This window comes from Coccidioides posadasii, chromosome 3 (genome assembly GCF_018416015.2).
Source record: "Coccidioides posadasii str. Silveira chromosome 3, complete sequence".
In the NCBI taxonomy this organism is placed as follows: domain Eukaryota; kingdom Fungi; phylum Ascomycota; class Eurotiomycetes; order Onygenales; family Onygenaceae; genus Coccidioides; species Coccidioides posadasii.
This window is the reverse complement of record NC_089409.1, coordinates 4,398,708-4,416,780: the sequence shown is the minus strand read 5'-3', so window position 1 is coordinate 4,416,780 and position 18,073 is coordinate 4,398,708. Positions and strand designations below refer to the sequence as shown.

The window sequence follows — 18,073 nt, the reverse complement described above, 5'->3', positions numbered from 1 at the left end:
CATTGCACCCTTTGTGGTTACTTCTTTAAAATTTCAGCTCTTTTCTTTTTGGCGTAAATCTAGATTTCACCTCGGAGGGCTTTAACTGTTTGATGTAAATATTTCACATCGCTTTTGACCAATTGGCGTCACGACATACATATATACCTGATTTAATTCACCTCTGTAATTTTAATCCTACTTGTATCCCCTTTTGCCTCTGTTTTGGAGTCATAAAGTTGTTAATGAGCTCCTTTTCTAACTCCACCAGTCGTTACATATAGTAGGCTATGTCCATGCTCATGAAATGAAAGGTCAGAAATACATATAATTTCATTCGTCGGAACGGGTATAAATATTCACATAAAACCATGGGCTCAGGTCCGGACCGTGCTGAGATTGCTGGCAGCACATAGTGTCATCAAAAGAACTGGCACAAAAAAGAATAATAACAGGGGGTTTGTATGTACATGCGGATAGTATCATCGTCGGATAGGGACAACTCAAAATCGCTACCATGTCGAGAAAGGCAGGCTTGAACCAGATTATTGCTCTAATACGAGATGACGGATAGGTCCGCTCGCCACTAGACGGTAGAAATTTGCTCTGTCACAGAGAAAAGGACAATTGCAGTCGACCCGGCTGTTAAAATTACATGACAACGCAATCTTTGCTCCTCTCTCTCTCTCTTGGCCGTTCACCTAGCGTTGAAGCCGATGTTGGCATGGGCACCCGCCTTCTGGCAGATGGATGGTTCATATATGGAGTTCGGCCAGATCCGTAGTGGTAGCTTGAAGACCTAGGTCCGGCAATCCCATTTTGTCCGTCGTATTGAGAAGCACTATGGTCTTGTGGGTTGTATGGTGGTGTCCGTGCGGCTTGTTCATAGGTTGGTGGTGGTGCATTCGGGTCGTCAGCAGAGACGGTTTGCCGAATGGGCGTCTCCGGTGCTGGAGGGACAAGTGGGCGAATAATTTGAGTCTGACGAGGCTGGCGATGGCCAGTTACGTGTCGATGGTCTTGGGGGGTGTTAGTACTTGTAGGTCGAGCATGTTGTCTGCGTGAGACCGGTTGCCAGGATGATTGAGATTCGGGACGGCTTGAGTTGCGTTCTGCTCGTGCACGTTGCGCACGTTGCTCCTCTTCATCTTGGAATTGAAGGGCTAATGCGTACGCATAGTCCGCGTCTGTTTGCTCGTTATGTTGGCCTGGGTTCATTTTTTGGTTTTGACTGTGCTCCATGGACTGGTCTTTACGTCGCTGTGCAGGAGAGGATGGTGCAGCTCCGACGGGACGAAAATCCCCAGAAAACAATTCGGATCCGCTTCCATTAACATCCACAAGACTTTCCCACACAACTTCTGCATGACCAGCATAGCCGGCATCAGTTACCAGGGTGAAAAGTTGTTGTGAGTGTGGGTGTTTAAATAATGTAGAAAAGTGATCATTCCGGAAAAGGATACAAATAGTCCCAGGTGCAAGGGAACGATTCAAATGTCCAAGACCGAAAGGGCTCAATTGGGTAGCATTTTCCACATTGACAAAATGTTGTATATGATCAATATCCTTGATCAGTTGCTCTTCCTCAGCAGTAAGCGTACCGCCTGACAAAACCCTTTCCTCTAATTCCTCCTTGCGAAAGTGTAGTAGCTGAATGTCATCATGATACTCCGCTGTCCGAAGCATTGCTTTGTGGGCTTCTGAAGCCGGAGAAGCAAGCCACCCGTGTACCAACGGAAGGCTAAAAGCACTATACAGCTTTATATCGCGTGTTTGATGGAACATTCCTGGCTGGTCAGGATTTACGTTCTAAGATCTGTTAGAAAAACAACTAGGTAGAAGGAGTCTCTGGAGCAACATACTGGAGTTAGACGCGGATTGACATTCATTCCTGTGTGAAGCATGGTAAGGAAATTGCTAAGATCTTCAATATCAGGGAGTTGGTGCTCTTCATTTACATATGTCGTAAGCTCATCGAATAAAGTCTGTATCAATAACCCCAACGATATTCTTTCTCGAGAACGCAATGCTTTTATAAGGGGAGATTGAATATCAGGTGGAGTCCGCATGACAAGGCTGTTAACAAGTGCCAGAAGTGGACAGGGCCCGTTTTCATTCTGCACCAGAACAGGAGACCGACGTAATGTTTTGTGGACTCCATCTGTCCAATTAACTGTCCGAATTCCATATATATCCGAAGGTTGTGCCGGGGGTTGCGGTCCTTGAGTTTCACTTGGTGTATCCTGCAACGTCGGCTGTTCTTCTGCAACATGAGCCGACTTAGGAGGTTCTAAAAGGGAAGGTGCCCGTTGCTTGTCTGATGGTGCTTGGTACGAAGCGGAAGAATGAGGCGCTTCCCTCTCTTCGGTTTCGTCAAGTTCAATGAGATTTGGTGACAGTAGCGGCGGGGTGGGACGAGCATTGTCGGTAGGAATTAGAGGATCATTTGACCCAGAAGCGGCATTTACGTTTTGTATTTCGGAGTGGCCCTTGTTCTCGGTACCCGGCTTCATCGTGGCCTCGTGGCCAGAAGCGATTATATCCGCATGGTCCACAAATATAGCGTCAGCAGCATTTCGTGCTAGAGAGGGTGGTGACATTGATCTATCCACTTTAGGAGATTCTAAATATAGCCAGACAAAGTGTTAGCCTTCAGCATCGTTATCAAAGCCGGATAAGATGTGTATAGTGACTTACGCGGAGGATGCGACCGGCCATCATGGCTGTTTGAGTCCAATATAGCATTATTATAGCGGCGCTCTAACCTGGCTTTGAAAGGATTGTTGGACTGAAGTTCAATAGTTCTCTGGGGCGATGAATCCGCGATATTGTTCGAAAACAAGTTACAGGTTTCACTGGTTGCCTGGCTTTGCGGGCGGAGACCTGAATCCCCCTCAGCTCCAATCTCATGCTGCGCAGTTCTCTGCCCACTGTTGTGATCATCTTCCAGTTGACATGATGCACGGGGCTCCCCAAACCCATTAGGCTGGCTTTGTGTCTGTGGTTCCCCGGTCGTCTCCGACAAGGGAATTGGGAGTTCACCTAGCATAGATTCCGAAAACACAGGCTTGTCTTGATCGGACGGCATGCTGTCCGCCACCACGTGCAAATTAGTGGGAATATTTGGCCTTGGTTCAATGAGCCTAGGCGAGCCATCCTGCCCCTCTTGGTCGGGTTGCTTCACGCTCATGATGCCCGCACTTCGCCGCAAAAGGTTCTTGGGGTGCGGTGGCTCAATGCCGCATGTTGAAGGGTTTTAAGGAGTCTATTGCCGGTGTTTTCAACGCTGACCCAAGGCGAAGAGTGCAGTGATTTGTGTCATCCACTGCAGCCCTGACTTGAAAGCGAGTATAGTTGGCTGAGAGTTGGAGGGACTGGTGATGTCGTACAATACAAGCACGCCAAGGACTTTAGCTAGGTGGCTGCGAACAGGGCTATGCGGGAGCAGCTGGTCAGATATCGAGGGGCCAGGATGCCAGAACTATGGTCCGGACGCTCAAAGTAGTATCTAGCAGAGGGAATCGTCAGTCCTGAAGTTGTCATCATGGCCTGAGAGACGCAGGCAGCTCAGAATGCGCCAGGCAAGCCACCAATCACCTCTGATCGGATTAATCCGTGAGATACGAAGTAGTCAGCTAAACCCGTTACGGCCAATTCCGCCGGCGATGACGTAATAACGGGTTTATATTATTCCTATATCCGATTTCTGATTTTGCGTAAAAAGCGAAAGCAACCTGGTCCAAATGGGAGAAGTTCATGCCTGGAAGGGCGTGACACGAGAGCGGAAATCCAATTTGTGCCTGGGTGTAGTGGGCGAATGTGACAGGAGGTTCCAAATAAAAATGGGATCGAGGATACCCCCCAATTCTTACATTGCGCTGCAGTTGCCCTCGGGAACAACGAAAGTCCAGCAGATAATCCCGTCTACGTACGTTTCATGCATAGCCTGTGTGAGCACTCTTGTTCCTCAAGCTTGAGCGTCTTCAGTCTCCCACGTTCTATATCTAACCTTTTGCCACCAGGACTATCTCTCTTGGGAAATACGGTTCATTCCCCGCAAATCAGATCATTGGACGGCCGTTTTACCTGACTTTCGAGATACTTGACGAGGCCGACGAAAATGGTCATGTTTTGCGCGTTGTTCCCGCAGCAGAGCTACATACGGAGGCGCTGATGACTGAAGGTTCAACTCCGGCAGAACTCGAAGATGGTCCGGATCTTGGAAACGGAATGGGAGAGGATGATACCCCTCAGCCCCGCGACAACCGAAATATCATAGACGACAACTCCGCGCAGCGCATGACAATGGAGGAGATTGAGAATCTCAAACAAGGGACAACTGGTGCGGGAAAGGAAATCATTTCCAAACTTCTACGGTCGCATTCCGCCCTTGACCAAAAGACGGCCTTTTCCCGGGCCAAATACACGCTGAGGAAGAGGAAGAAATATTTAAAGCGTTTTACGCCAGTTCCTCTCGATGTATCGCTCCTCACGAACTGGATGTTGAACGATAAAGATGCGGCAAGGACCATGGAACTACGGGACGAGCTGTTAGGGCTGATTGGGTGTTGGGCAAACGTTCATCAAGGTGGGGAAGATTCTCCACCAGATTCAACAACAGCCCAACCTTGCGGCCGGTGGCTCGTGGTTGATGATACAGGAGGGCTAGTAGTAGCAGCTATGGCAGAGAGAATGGGCATACTCTACCCTTCCTCAACAGAGTCGGACCTATCTGCGTCGGAGGAAGCGGAACCCAGCGGTGATACACCAGGTGAAACGGAAATAACGTCGGTGGAAAATCCCAACGATAAATCTCTCGGCGACCCTCCAGAATCTCACTTAGCTCCTAGCCACCAACCACGCCACCGACGTCGCCCGGCGCCTATGTCAGCCAAACATACAACCCTGACCGTAATACATCCCAACTTCCAACCCAACCTTACCCTATTAAAATACTTCTCCTACGACCTTAACGATCCGCCCGAATCTCATCCCCTCTACACCCATCTCAAAACGCTGTCTTGGATCCAACTAGTGGATCCTGATTCCGATCACACCTATACTAATGAGCCAGCGGTTGTTCCTGATTCCGTCCTTGAGGACTGGAAGCCTAGTAGAAGGGGCGCTTATTATCGAAAGCGACGCCGATGGACAAAAGTACGCACGGTCGTACAAGAGGCCCGTGCCGGTGGCTTCGATGGTTTGGTTGTTGCAACCTTGATGGACCCCGCTTCCATCTTGAAATACGCTGTTCCGCTGCTGGCTGGTTCAGCGCCTGTGGTTGTATATTCCCCACATATCGAACCGCTGATAAAGCTATCCGATTTATACTCTACAATGCGCCGGGCCGCATTTTTAAACCGGAAGCAAGCAATTCAAGAAAGCCAGGGCACAGGAACAAGGGAGTCCGCTGCGGTCCTAGAAGAGGGCACGCGGAACTGTTTTCAAGACGAAAACTCCGAGGATGATGATTTTCCTGTAGATCCATCTCTACTTTTGGCTCCTTCGATCCAGACATCACGAGTCCGTACATGGCAAGTTCTGCCAGGACGTACGCATCCGCTTATGACTGGTCGGGGTGGAGCGGAGGGTTATGTGTTTCATGCCATCCGTGTTATTCCAGCGGGAGGAAGAGTGGAGGCTCGTGGTGTTCCGGGAAGGAAAAAGAGAAAGGTTGCAATAGATACGCCGGGTCAAACACCAAAGGAGAGCGAGGATACTGATATGCAGACGTAAATATCTTAAAAGAATCCTATATACATACATATTCATATGGGTTAGGAGTGCCCTTGGTACCTTGCATTTCGTACCAGCGGGATAGCTGATGACCAGCCACTCTTGAAGACAATTTATGTCCAAGAATAAGTGACGTTCGGCTAGTTTCAACAATCCGACAAAGTACGTATAACGAATCCAAACATCCATTTCTGTGCGCTTGTTCCTTTTATCCAAAAAATGAAGCTCAGGTAGTCAAAGGTAGAAAAGACCTTATCACAACAAGCATTGGTGGTTTAGTGGTAAAATCCGTCGTTGCCATCGACGGGCCCCGGGTTCGATTCCCGGCCGATGCAGAAAAAATTCCTTTTTTTACTCCACTGACACAAACTCCGCATCTTCATTTTTTGGTTCTGATTGCTACTTGACATCTCCGTTAATGGACGAGTAGTCTATTGGTGTTGGAGATGTGAATTGAAGTTGTCTGGTGTCACATAATTGGCGCTCTGTACTCCGTACGGAGTAAAAGAACACCTAGCCTCTCTGCTCCTTTACTTGGGAAGTTTTTCAGCCTTTTCAACCTATCAATCTAGGCTTTTGAAAGCTATCAATAGATCCTGTCTCCCACAGGGTTCAAAACTGAGCGCTTTGACGCGTATCCCCTGAAGGTCCAATGAATTGTTTTCACGGGATACGTCTAAGATTATCCCGTGTGTAGACGTAATTTTGTCTACTTCAACATCTGCAAAGAAGTCCGGATAAAACAACTGCCCAGAGTTTTTCACCTATCAGCTAGAAATTCTGATGAAAAGCAAGGACAAACCGCGGGATGAGGGTACGTTTATAGGGTACGGAGTACTTGGACCGTGCTACAACACACTTTTCACTGCTTTATGCATATACGAAAATTCAGGCGAAGGCTACTCCAAACTCTACACCGGTATGCATAGGCAGTAGTATAGTGGAGCATTCATAGTAAAAAGGGAATAATGGAGTCTGCAACCACTCCGTAGGCACGGTGCAATCTATCCACGTATTTTTACATACGGATGGGATGTACTCCGTATAAAATATTTCGTTGTTGGTGGGCAAGCCGGAAATGCCTGTATCCTTTTGCAACATAGAATACTCCGTACTCACCGCTGCATTTCGAAGCATCCTAATCGAAAGCGATGGTCTCTAGAATTAAGCATCAAGGGCATAGTGGGAGTTACTCCGTAGCTTTCCTTTTTATAGAACCATGCATCCCTATAACCACTTTGACTTTGATGATTGCATTGGCGAAAAATTGCATTCAACAAATAAGCATCAATGGTCTAGTGGTATGACGCTTGCCTTCCAAGCAAGCTGCCCGCGTTCGATTCGCGGTTGATGCATCTCGCAAAATAACTTTTTCAGTCTCCACGGAACTACGGAGAAGGTTTTTATTTTTATTTTTTTTTTGGTTGGTAAGAAACTCTGCGATTTCACGTCATCATGTGGAGAAGACCCGTTGATTGTCACGGATTCCTCCTACAACGTCCCAGCACCAGCGTACCGGGATCAGCGGGGTTAGGCCCTGCACACATCAATTTACCGGATAAATATCCAGCGATCTGGATTGGAATGGCGCCTTTCTCGCGACATGGATTGAAATCAAGAGCAGAAAGAGAAGATAAAGGGAAAAAAAAAAAAAAAAATTAACACCGGAAAGGCGTTTCTCACTAATGCAGTTCGAGACAGCGTGATTTGTCCTCCGTTTCCATCCTCCCATACGCTCTTTTTTAAAGTTGGTTCCTGGCGAACGAGAATGTGGACATAGGTCAAAGACTCGAGGCGTCCCTGATCTTGCCTGCATTGGTTTAGTCATTGGTAAACAAAGGCTGGTATGAATTTTGGGGTCCCGAGCTCAGAGCCAGAGTGCATGTGCCGCCGTAACCGAAGCGCGGGCAATGCGCGCTGAATATCAACCCGTGTGCCCGGATGATTGGCCAGCAAGCTATCGGACGTGAAGAACTTCTCGGGACCAATGGCCGTAACAGCAAGCGAGCTCGAGGTTAACGGGGTTATCTTCGCCCTTTTTTTTGTTGAAGTGATAAAGAAGAGAGTAGCTCTACAACAACAGCATTGGTGGTTTAGTGGTAAAATCCGTCGTTGCCATCGACGGGCCCCGGGTTCGATTCCCGGCCGATGCAAAATCATGGTTTCTTTTTTGCAGTTTCTTTTTGCAAGTCCCTCGTCTAAACGGAGCTAGTTTCTTTTTTGTGTGTTCAACTGGGAGGCGTTGCTGCTCAGGAAGTGTATGGTACACTCAGAATTCCACCAACAAATGAGCTTGCTCATTAGTTACACGTATCAGGTGAGAGCTCTCCGTAGAACATCAGCGGCTTTTTGGAGGAAGCGTAGCAGATACTGGGAGGACGAAAGGGAAGCAAAAGGGTAAAGATGTCCATATTCTATTCCATCTGTGTTTCCCAGGTCTATTCTACACCATTCTACGGTATATGGGGCACGCGTTACTTCATTCTCAAGTAATCCTGGCCGTGCAACAGATGTCGGGTGCGGCCCAGACGTTTCCATCAGTTCAGTGAACGTTAAGATCCAATCAATCGACGTGCGTGCCCTGATTCCAAGACTTGGGCGATTTCTGATACAGTGCTCCGTACTCCGTACTGCGTTCTCTTTTGATTTCAGACAATCTGTAGTAGAACCCTGCATACCCCGAGTCTAGAACCCAAAACAGCTTATCAAAAAGAACGGTTCAGATGACGAAGGATTGTGCAAGGTGAAAATTGAATTTCCTCCGCGCTTGGGAGCAAGGCGTTCTTTGATCCATTTGGTTCGGACTGCCTGGGGAATTAAGCCTATCTAAATTCCTTGCTTCGAAACAAACAACCTTGAAGCTCGAAGCAATATCGCCGCCATCCCCGGCTCTAGCACGGTATTGAGTGGGTACCAGCCGATCCCATGAGAAGATCTTGCTCAACGCAAAGATGTGAGCGAATTTCTTAGTTCACTGGCGTAGGTATATTATTTAATCAATGACGCCTGACGCTTGGGGAAATGCCCCTTCGATGCTGGAGTGCTCTTGGGATCGCCATTGCACGAGCACGGCACGTCGCCGTGCCCGTCCCGGTTGAAAACCCGCCCGGCGCAAACGCCCATCACGTGAATTTATCACGTGATTTTTTGTTTTTTTTAGGTGACGGATTTCGACGCGAGAGGCGGCGGCAACAGCGTGACATCCGGGACTCTGGGACAATGCGAGTCTCAGAAGGCCCTTGCTGCACGGTTCCAAGGCGATTTCACTCCACTCGAACCACTCCCATTATTATCAGGGAAAAAGTGACCTTTTTGGCACGGCCATGTTGGTTTCCGCTGTTCGTTCAACCTTGGGGAGTTGAGATAAAGCAGCCAAGCCGTCAGGAAGTTGGTTCCGGAGGCGTGGACCCATGCAGCAGATTGGCCTAAGGGAAATCAAGCTTGCGGGAGGAGGATTGTGGTCCATCTCTCGGGGCACGTGTGGGATTGTGCCAATCGGATTTGCCCTCGATTTCTGCGCTCGCAGGGAAAACTGACTTTTTCCCGGCCCCTTGCTCTCTCAGCCAAATCACATCTGCTGCCCACCGCGCTTTGCACCCTGGCTCAACAAGCTAATTTGGCCCTCGAAGTGGGAATGCTGCACATCATCAGGCCATCCCGTTCAATAATATGCCATAGATGCCAGCACATGGCGGAAGCAGCAGTTGTGAGCGGAGCCCAAATACCAGCAGTCCGGAAATGGTTGCTCAAGCTGCTGTGTGCTCTGGGCTCCCTGCGTGGCACGTCCAACCAGCAGCTGTAGCACAATCGCTATCTCTTCTCCAGAGATCTCGCATGGCATAGCACGGGGAAATGGACTTTTGGCTGATGTGCCCAGAATCACGTTCTCCAGAATCGACCGCGAGAGGATGAACCCGGAAACCTTCAAACCCTCCAGGTTTATCTGGGGCATATTACCTGGGGTTTGGGAATTTGAGCGCCAGGGCCTTTGTCAAGAGAAATGTTCTTGCTGCTTGGGCTATTTATAACAGTCAAATGAGTGTTGGGTTTCCTGACTCCACAGTTGAGATGGCCTGTCCGGGTGGACCGCTGTTGCAGGACTGTCTCTCGATCAAATCTCTTGAGAAAGCACCTTTTGGCGAGGCGTCAATCTCAGGAGATCGACTCGAGAACTCTGCGAGTAGTTATACTAACTGTTGAAGCGAACATGACGCCGTTCATTGTGCGCTTAGGCGCAGCGCCGTTCGGCATTGCGTCCGATTCAACCTGGTGCATTTCATTTCAAGAGCATGCTTTTCAAGTGTAACGTTTCTTTTTTTTCATTTCTTTTTTTATTTGAATTTATTTTTTAAAAGCCGCCATCCTGCCTATTCTTTTTCCCCCTTGGCATTCTCAGGCGAATCACGGAACCCAAGGCTTTCCTCGCAGTGCTGCTAAGCATGGGAAGGTAATAATGTGTCTTTCTTGGACGTCCCACAAAATTGGTCCGTAAAACCCGCGATTTGCACGGGCCTTGAGCGTCGAAGATCATTGGCACAACTTTTCAATGCATGCAATCATGAGATTTGCTCTCCATAAACCCCGCGATCCTTCGATAAGTACACCGCAAGACCTCGATTTCGATCAAGTCATCGTTGTCTTCGATTCATCTCCGTTCTATAGTGTCGTTTTGGAAAATTGTATCAGACGCTCAGCATGAAAACGGACCACTTGTCGCAGCCCTTCCCATCCGTTGACTTCTGCGGCAATGGCTTTCCACATCCTGGGCACCGTCAAGGACAACTGGTACATGTTTAGTCCAGTTGAACGTCGCAATATCGCCATCTATATTCTCGGAATTATGCTCTATAAGTTTGGCCTCGAAGCTTTTAACGGATCAGTTGTTGCCCTCGCCACCAATCGATATGACTACGACGCTTTCAAAACCCACTCTCATCCCAAAACCTTCGAACGCGTTGGACTTCTCACCGGCCTCAACCAGGCATTCCAATGCATCGGCTCCATCCTTATCGCGCCTCTTGTCAGGAGGGCATCCTCAAGGGTGGTTTTGGCCGTAGCAATTTTCGTCTTCGGCCTTTTCACTGCCCTCCTCCTCGTCCTAGATGCCAGCACCGGCGGGACGTTTGTCCCTGTCGAGTTTCGGAAGCATCACCCCAGCATGGACTTCCATTACTATGGCCACTATGACACGGATGGCATGATTCCCATCTATTGTGTCACTGGAGTTGTATATGGTATGGTCGAGCTCATTCGCCGAGTTATCCCCAGAGATATTGTTGGTGGAAATGTACAGAAGCTCCGACGCATGGACTCGCTTGTCCACGTTTTCTATGAAATATCGGGCACCGCTGGAGCGTTTTGTACGGCCCTCGCTTTGATTCCGCAACTTGGAAATAACTACTCCTTCATCATCACCCCCGTATGCTTCTGCCTCGCGGGATGTGTGTGGCTGTGTATTACCGACACAACCTTCCAACAGCCTGCAAGGGAAAAGCTGCTTTCGGATCAACCAACATACATCAAGGCAGTCTTTGGCTCGTTCTATCTCTTCGGAGAATCCCTCTGGACCGGAGCGAAACTTATCCTCTGTAACCGAAGATTCGTCTGGCTCATACCAGGTTACTCCATTGCCTTTTACGGCCACAGATATCTTGAAAACTCAATTGCACCAGCCGTCGCTAGAAGATACCTCGGTCACTCCGCTTGGTCTCAGGTCATTGTCGGCGGGTCAAACTTGGGCGAATTGCTCGGAGCTGCATTCGTGTTCTTATTTACCAACCTCATCACCACACCCATCCCTTGGATACGCGTTGACGCTATTATGCTCCTTATCCTTTGGTACCTGCCATTCTGGCATCCACCGGCCAACGATGTTCGATACGCATGGATAGTCAGCGCCACCTTCCTACCGATATCATTTGGCTGGGCTGCCGGCGACGTCTCACTTGCGGCCTACATCCAGGCGACGCTCGCACGCGTTGAATCGAAAACGAAAAACGTCTCTGCCCTCGGCGCGGTCATGGCATGTCTTTATACGACGTATATCGTTATTTACGCAATTAGTTCCCCAATATTGGGCCAATACATCGACGATGTCTATATTCGAACCGGTGGTAGCAAAGGGGATGGAAATATCCATAGTGCGATACTCAATGTTGCTGCCATACAATATTCAGTCATGGCATTTGTCATCTTTGTTTCAACATTTGTTCCACAGGGTTCCTTTGCATTGAACCCCAAGCTCCTATTCGACCAGAATCTTGACTCCGACGTGGAGGTCTGCGAAATCGGATCGGTCGAGATGAAGAAGAGCATGGACCGGAGAAATACCACTGGGGGGCACAGCGATGCACGCGATTCGTGGTAAATCACACATTTCATTTCCTTTTATCACACTAAGCCTCTCGAGCTGTAATGAACGCGGCTTTCGAGAATTATACTGAAACCAGTCTACCACGCGGTACACCTACATATCTCTACTTCTCGATTTCTTTACGCCGAAACTCCTCCTGATTCCTTCCTTTCATGACTTCCTACTCTCCGCCCTCTAGTATCTTTTATTTATCGCCTAATACCCCATGATTTTACCTCACACCTATGTTCACATACTCTGTTAGCATTTGCCGAAATGGCATATGGCGCAGGTTTGAATTTTTTTTTTTTTTTTATGTATGGAAACCTCTTTTTAGCCGGTCTTTCATTTTGGACCATTATGTATTTATTGGAGGAGCTTTGCCCATTGGTAAGACTCATTTTTCGAGATGTATGTATATATTTACACAGCGCGAAGCACATCTTTCATACGAGTCACTGAGTTCTACCAAGAGAAATCTACTCGGGAAGGGAGGGCCTGTTACAGCAAGAACCAATAATGATTATTTAATAACCATTGTAATTTGATCTCGCGACTCAAAACGCTTGATAAAAATAAGAGAATCACTCGCAAACACGATTTGGTATAACAGCTTAAAGTGACTTTCCCATGAACTTGCGCTTCGCGAAACTTAGCCACCACTGCAGATGTAGCCAGAAAGGGTTAGCCGACAGAACGATGCGCAAGGATAAATCGATGAAGATAGGATTGAAAGAGAAACAGGCAATTTTCTCATACCTTGGATGGTCCCACGCCGCCGGGATATAATCTCGAATGAAGTCTGATAGCAAGCTCTTGTCGGACTTGGGATATATATCTGAAAAAAGTATAGGCAAGAATAAATTAGAACAATCAGAGTTAAAAGGAAAATCACGGCATAGATAGAAGGATCATACTGTCTCAACGTCTCTGCTTCTTGTCTGTCTCTAGGTGGTTCAAATGCCTGGTTAAGTGGAAACGAGGCATCTCCGGGGATCGCAAAGTGATCAAGGGATGCATTAATCAGGACCTGTCCATATATACTCTTCCTGTTAGTTGATTACTCACTTTGAAGACAAATCAAAAAGGAGGAAAGAACAACAAAAATAAAAGCAAGTTTTCTAATGGATCGAAACCTTTTCTGCTTCCCTAGCGGGCATTCCCGGCTTGACTCTTCCCAAACACTCGCTGATGAACAGGATGCCATAGATCAGCATCCGGTCGGCAGGGCCTTTGATTTCAAAGTTGCGAAAGAAGGTGTTCGCACGGTAGAGGGAGAGGATTTCATCGATGCAGTCGTAAGATTCGCTGTCGGGATCAATGTCGGCGTCGGAAGAACCGGCGGGGAGGGTAGGGAGTGTGTATGCAGGTCCGCGGGTGCGGGTACGGAGGGGGAGAATGGGGAAGTTTCCTAAGAGTGGCAGTGAGTGATTGATGGTCTGATTAAGGCTGGAGAGCTTCGCTATGGAGCTCGGGCGTAGACATGCCCGAAATATGAAAGACCTATGGGAGAGGCGGGTTATGTGCGGCGTACCTATTGTTTGTTCATTGGGTTCTTGGAGGAAGATGGAGTGGTATGCCTGGAGGCCGGGGGGAGTCAGCATTCGGCGGCCTGAGAAGGAATTGACATCAGGACAGACCGGCATATTGGGTAGGCGTTGTTTATATGGTCCTTCGGTCTATTCTGTAAGTTCTTTTCGATCCGGGTTGCTGCGGACGGGGGTCGAGCTGCCTGTGCATTCATCGACGTAAGATGCGCTCTCCCGATGTCATTCCGCCCGCCGCCCTTGGAACAGCCACTCCGAAACGATTTTCCGCCGCCGAGCCTCTTTACGCGGTCGAACGCAGAGAAACGCGTCGTGGGAGTCGACTACAGAAGCAACAGCAACACGGCTATATCCCCCGTTTAGTTTGACCAGGTCTGGAGAATATATTTCCTAGCTGATTGTGGCCACGATCCAGGTTACTATTTCGCACATTGAACTCTCAAAATGTCGGACATCGAAGATGAGATGGATATCGATGTCCAGCCAGCAAAACACTCAATCTCCTCCAGCTTGGAAGATGTAAAGGGCAAAAGAGTTCAGGCGGATTTGCCCGTGGAAGCTGAAGATAACCTCCCATGGTGTGCTCTGTTTATTTTTTTCATCTCAACTTTCTTGATTTGCATGGAATTATCGACTAATTGGTTGTTCCAAATAGGGTCGAGAAATACCGCCCAAGCACCTTGGACGACGTTTCCGGCCATCAAGATATAATTGCGACTATAAATCGATTCATCGAGTCAAATGTAAGCAGCCGGACTTCAAAAGCAAGTGAGATATGGCATCCAGACTCTCAGCTAAAAGAATGGCAATTAGCGACTACCTCATCTTTTACTCTACGGCCCACCAGGAACAGGCAAGACTTCCACGATATTAGCCCTCGCCCGGCAGATATACGGCGTTAAAAATGTGCGACAGATGGTTTTGGAGCTCAATGCTAGTGACGACAGAGGCATTGACGTTGTGCGAGAGCAGATCAAGACATTTGCCAGTATGTTGCAGCGGGCCCCTTTCTTAGCAGGAAGGTTAGCAACCAGCTAAAGTGCAGGATACTAGGCACGAAACAAATATTCTCGATGACGCCCGGCGGCCAGGCGGGCTCCAACCTCGGGGCGTTCAAGTTGATTATCCTGGATGAGGCCGACGCGATGACCGCAGCTGCGCAGATGGCCCTTCGGCGAATTATGGAAAAATATACCGCCAACACTCGATTCTGCATTATTGCGAACTACACACATAAGCTCACTCCTGCGCTGTTGTCGAGATGTACTAGATTTAGATTTAGTCCGTTGAAGGAGCAGGACATCCGGGTATTAGTGGACCAAGTCATTGAGAAGGAGCAAGTGCGGATACAACCAGACGCAATCGACAGCCTAGTGAGACTGAGTAAGGGCGATATGCGACGAGCGTTGAATGTGCTCCAGGCGTGCCACGCAAGCAGTATGGTTCCCTCTTCAATATTCACTTTAAGTTGGACGCACCTTTTAACCCCCAAATTTCAGGTATGCCCCTACCCCTCCGTGACGTCCCCAGAGACCAGCAACCCGCCCGTGAGCCGGAAACAATCACCGATGACACTATCTATACTTGTATCGCGGCCCCCCGCCCGTCGGATATCAAGACGATCATGGAAACCCTTCTCAGCACTTCGGATGTGACATCCTGCTTGAACACAATCCAAACGCTTAAAATCAGTAAAGGACTGGCATTGGCAGATATACTTACGGCATTGGCGAATGAACTGCAACATATAGAGGTGCCGGCGCAAACAAGAGTTGCATGGCTGGAGGGCCTAGCGGATATTGAATGGAGGTTATCGGGAGGCGGAGCGGAAGCGATACAGACCGGTGGATTGGTGGGAGTTATTCGGGGAGGATGTGAGTTGATAAGCGGCCGTGGAGTGCAGATGGAGAGCTGATGGGACCCCGTTGTTTTCCCAACTTTCCCCTGTGCAATGTGGATTGGTTTGTTTTCCAATGAAAAATTTTTTGGAGTAGGCCAGGGTCTGGTGTTTGTAGGGCGCTGGGGATATTTCAATCGATCATTTCCAAAGCATTTTTTGTTAATAGAGCGCTCCGCCACAGGAACCTTCTCAAGAGGTCTGGATGCACACTGGTAGCTAACAAATCGGAACCTATATTAAGGCTATTGCAGCTCCAGGGTTACGCTTGTTATCGACGAAGTATTTACTTTGCCATTTCCAGCGTCGGTTAAATATTTCTCTGAAGCTCCAATCAAGCCAATTCACCTTTGTTACGATGAGGCGGGAGGACCTTGATTGCTTACCACCTATCTACTCCGTGCCAATTCCGCTCTCTACTGGCTAGGTGTGTCACTCCTTGGTGGGCCATCGCCCGGTGTTGATGTATCATGTCAGTGCCCACGATGCCCCTCATTGCGTGGAGGCGGATCGAGAACCGCACCAGACAACAGAGAGAGTCTGATTTGAGTCAGCAAAATATATCATGTCCTGATTCCGGTCCAGGATGGCCATCAGAAGCGCTCGGCTCTCCACCCTGGGTCGCTGGATCTAAACCCGTCTAGACAACTGGTTCCGGGCGAACCAGGGATACCGGTTGGAATTTCCAGAAAAGCCGGTGTGCTTTGCTTAATGGCGCTTCTAGGCTTCCGCTTCGTCCCGTCGGAGAAAACCCATCATCGACCGATCAGTATTAATGACTTAACTTGCCCCAAGCGATCGACCAGGGCGCATCGCCGGATCCGGGCTGAAAGGCGTGAACTCAATGCGCCGACTGTGGGCTCCGGTGACAGCATGGGCTGCACTCAGGTTTCGCTACCCCGCACTCGAAAATAAATACTGAGACCTGCTCGAACCCTGATGGCTATCATCATATCCTTATTTTTCTTCTTCAAGCCATTCCTCCGAATCAGCCAGCCATGCCTTCTCGATCGCAGTCGTCAGGCGTTCTCTTGACCCTAGCTGCCATCTCGGCTTCTCTCCTTGCCACGGGAGCTTCGGCAGAGACCGTTCTAGGCGCATATATCTTTTCTCGCCATGGAGATCGGACGTCAAAGTCGACTCCGCCAACGGTCCTGACAGACCTCGGCTACAGTCAGGTCTACGTGACCGGCCAGTACTACCGCGAGAGATACCTTTCGAACTCATCGGGATCCCGAATCAAAGGTATCAACCCGGATATTATCACCCCGGGCCAATTGGCTGCGTTTGCTCCCGCGGATGAAGTCCTCCAGAATTCTGCGACTGCCTTCTTCCAAGGTCTCTATCCACCGGTTGGAAATGTTGCAAAGTCAACTCTTCGCAATGGTACAGATATCGAAGCCCCTATGAACGGCTACCAGCTAATGGCCATTGAGCAAACCTTTGCTGGCGGAAACAGCGAGAAGCTCGCCTGGCTTCAGGGCGCCAGCAAGTGCCACAATGCCAAAGTTAGCAGTAATAACTACTTCATTTCTGAGCCCTATAGGGAGCTGTTGGGCTCAACCACCGATTTCTACAAGTCTCTCGCGCCAATGGTCAAAAACACCTTCTCTCAAGACCAGATCACTTACAAGAACGCATATATCATCTTCGACCTCCTTAATGTTGCATCTATCCACAACTCCAGCGATAATTTCCCTTCTTCCGAACTTCTGACCGATTCCACCTACTCTCGCTTGCTTGAACTCGCCAATATTCATGAATTCAATCTGGCATATAACGAATCAGAGCCCATTCGTGCAGTCAGCGGTTCAGTCCTAGCGGGCGAGATCCTTACTGCATTCAAAGATCTCATCTATTCAAAAGGCGAAGCCACCAAGCTCAACGTTCAGTTTGGTGCCTATGCTACCTTCCTCTCCTTCTTTGGTCTCACCGAGCTGTCAAAGGCCTACAATGACTTCAACGGGATTCCCGACTACGCATCCGCCATGGCATTTGAGCTCGTGACAGACTCGTCTAGCTCGTCTTTCCCCGACCCCTCGGACATCAGTGTGCGATTCCTCTTCAACAACGGGTCAATTCCCTACGGCAGTAAACCGTCTGAATTCGCCCTGTTTAACCAGCCCAAGACTGTTCTGCCCTGGTCAGAATTCTCAGCACTTATGGAGAAAATCAGCCTATCATCTAAGAAGGAATGGTGCAAGGCTTGCGGCAGCACAAGTGGTGAATGTGCTCCGAATCGCCTGGGAGCCGAACCTGTAATCACCCAGGACAGAGATCTGTCCACGACCCAGGCCGGTGTTGTTGGCGCAATGATCACGATGGGTGCTATCCTTGCTGCCCAGGCCCTCTTTATGCTGATCGGAGGCTTTAGATTTGTGCGAAAATCCAAAGTTGTTCAAGTCAATGAGGTGGCGGAGAAGAATGTGGTATGATAAAGGCTTAAGTAAATAACCAATGCAGCAAGAGAGATATAAAGAAATTCTCAACTTCGGCATATTATGACAGCGAATGTGACTTCCCCTTAAAGATAAACATAATAGAAGATCACCATCGCCTGTA

General features: G+C 48.8%; 6 protein-coding genes and 3 non-coding genes across 9 annotated transcripts; 7 read left to right on the top strand and 2 right to left on the bottom strand.

The window, feature by feature from the left end:
• Positions 1-325: 325 nt before the first annotated feature.
• Positions 326-3,405, bottom strand: D8B26_006362 (uncharacterized protein). The gene is made up of 3 exons (XM_003069656.2): positions 2,677-3,405; positions 1,842-2,602; positions 326-1,788 (listed from the first exon to the last, which is right to left on the bottom strand). The coding sequence occupies exons 1-3, from the start codon at positions 3,167-3,169 to the stop codon at positions 631-633; spliced, it is 2,412 nt and encodes an 803-aa protein (XP_003069702.2). The 5' UTR covers positions 3,170-3,405; the 3' UTR covers positions 326-630.
• A 747-nt stretch (positions 3,406-4,152) lies between these two features.
• On the top strand, positions 4,153-5,715 carry TRM6 (tRNA (adenine(58)-N(1))-methyltransferase non-catalytic subunit trm6; the record flags this gene model as incomplete). Its single annotated transcript, XM_003069657.2, has 1 exon — positions 4,153-5,715. One exon carries the CDS (start codon positions 4,153-4,155, stop codon positions 5,713-5,715), a length of 1,563 nt encoding a protein of 520 aa, XP_003069703.2.
• A 264-nt stretch (positions 5,716-5,979) lies between these two features.
• D8B26_006360 lies at positions 5,980-6,050 on the top strand. The gene has a single exon. It is a non-coding gene; the product is annotated as a tRNA-Gly (tRNA).
• A 949-nt stretch (positions 6,051-6,999) lies between these two features.
• Positions 7,000-7,070, top strand: D8B26_006359. The gene has a single exon. It is a non-coding gene; the product is annotated as a tRNA-Gly (tRNA).
• Positions 7,071-7,797: 727 nt separating this feature from the next.
• D8B26_006358 lies at positions 7,798-7,868 on the top strand. The gene has a single exon. It is a non-coding gene; the product is annotated as a tRNA-Gly (tRNA).
• Positions 7,869-9,922: 2,054 nt separating this feature from the next.
• Positions 9,923-12,082, top strand: D8B26_006357 (uncharacterized protein; the record flags this gene model as incomplete). The annotated part of the gene is made up of 2 exons (XM_003069658.2): positions 9,923-9,984; positions 10,435-12,082. The coding sequence occupies 2 exons, from the start codon at positions 9,923-9,925 to the stop codon at positions 12,080-12,082; spliced, it is 1,710 nt and encodes a 569-aa protein (XP_003069704.2).
• A 522-nt stretch (positions 12,083-12,604) lies between these two features.
• Positions 12,605-13,850, bottom strand: ARC18 (subunit of the Arp2/3 complex). The gene is made up of 6 exons (XM_003069659.2): positions 13,708-13,850; positions 13,602-13,647; positions 13,204-13,478; positions 12,985-13,097; positions 12,827-12,905; positions 12,605-12,729 (listed from the first exon to the last, which is right to left on the bottom strand). The coding sequence occupies exons 1-6, from the start codon at positions 13,711-13,713 to the stop codon at positions 12,682-12,684; spliced, it is 567 nt and encodes a 188-aa protein (XP_003069705.1). The 5' UTR covers positions 13,714-13,850; the 3' UTR covers positions 12,605-12,681.
• Positions 13,851-13,980: 130 nt separating this feature from the next.
• D8B26_006355 (uncharacterized protein) lies at positions 13,981-15,529 on the top strand (the record flags this gene model as incomplete). Its single annotated transcript, XM_003069660.2, has 5 exons — positions 13,981-14,192; positions 14,270-14,357; positions 14,428-14,602; positions 14,668-15,051; positions 15,114-15,529. Exons 1-5 carry the CDS (start codon positions 14,059-14,061, stop codon positions 15,527-15,529), a joined length of 1,197 nt encoding a protein of 398 aa, XP_003069706.2. The 5' UTR covers positions 13,981-14,058.
• A 1,281-nt stretch (positions 15,530-16,810) lies between these two features.
• Positions 16,811-17,946, top strand: D8B26_006354 (uncharacterized protein; the record flags this gene model as incomplete). Its single annotated transcript, XM_066125159.1, has 2 exons — positions 16,811-16,897; positions 16,948-17,946. The coding sequence occupies 2 exons, from the start codon at positions 16,811-16,813 to the stop codon at positions 17,944-17,946; spliced, it is 1,086 nt and encodes a 361-aa protein (XP_065981240.1).
• Between the last annotated feature and the right edge of the window lie 127 nt (positions 17,947-18,073).

What these genes read in the sequence shown, in the direction of transcription:
- D8B26_006362 (XM_003069656.2), bottom strand. Translation starts at nt 3,169, where the DNA reads ATGAGCGTGAAGCAACCCGACCAAGAGGGGCAGGATGGCTCGCCTAGG. An exon ending in TGGCCGGTCGCATCCTCCGC is followed by an intron (nt 2,603 to 2,676) that starts GTAAGTCACTAT and finishes GGCTATATTTAG; the next exon opens with AATCTCCTAAAGTGGATAGA. An exon ending in TCAATCCGCGTCTAACTCCA is followed by an intron (nt 1,789 to 1,841) that starts GTATGTTGCTCC and finishes AACAGATCTTAG; the next exon opens with AACGTAAATCCTGACCAGCC.
- ARC18 (XM_003069659.2), bottom strand. An exon ending in CCGCTAGGGAAGCAGAAAAG is followed by an intron (nt 13,098 to 13,203) that starts GTTTCGATCCAT and finishes ATATATGGACAG; the next exon opens with GTCCTGATTAATGCATCCCT. An exon ending in GCGGCGTGGGACCATCCAAG is followed by an intron (nt 12,730 to 12,826) that starts GTATGAGAAAAT and finishes CTACATCTGCAG; the next exon opens with TGGTGGCTAAGTTTCGCGAA.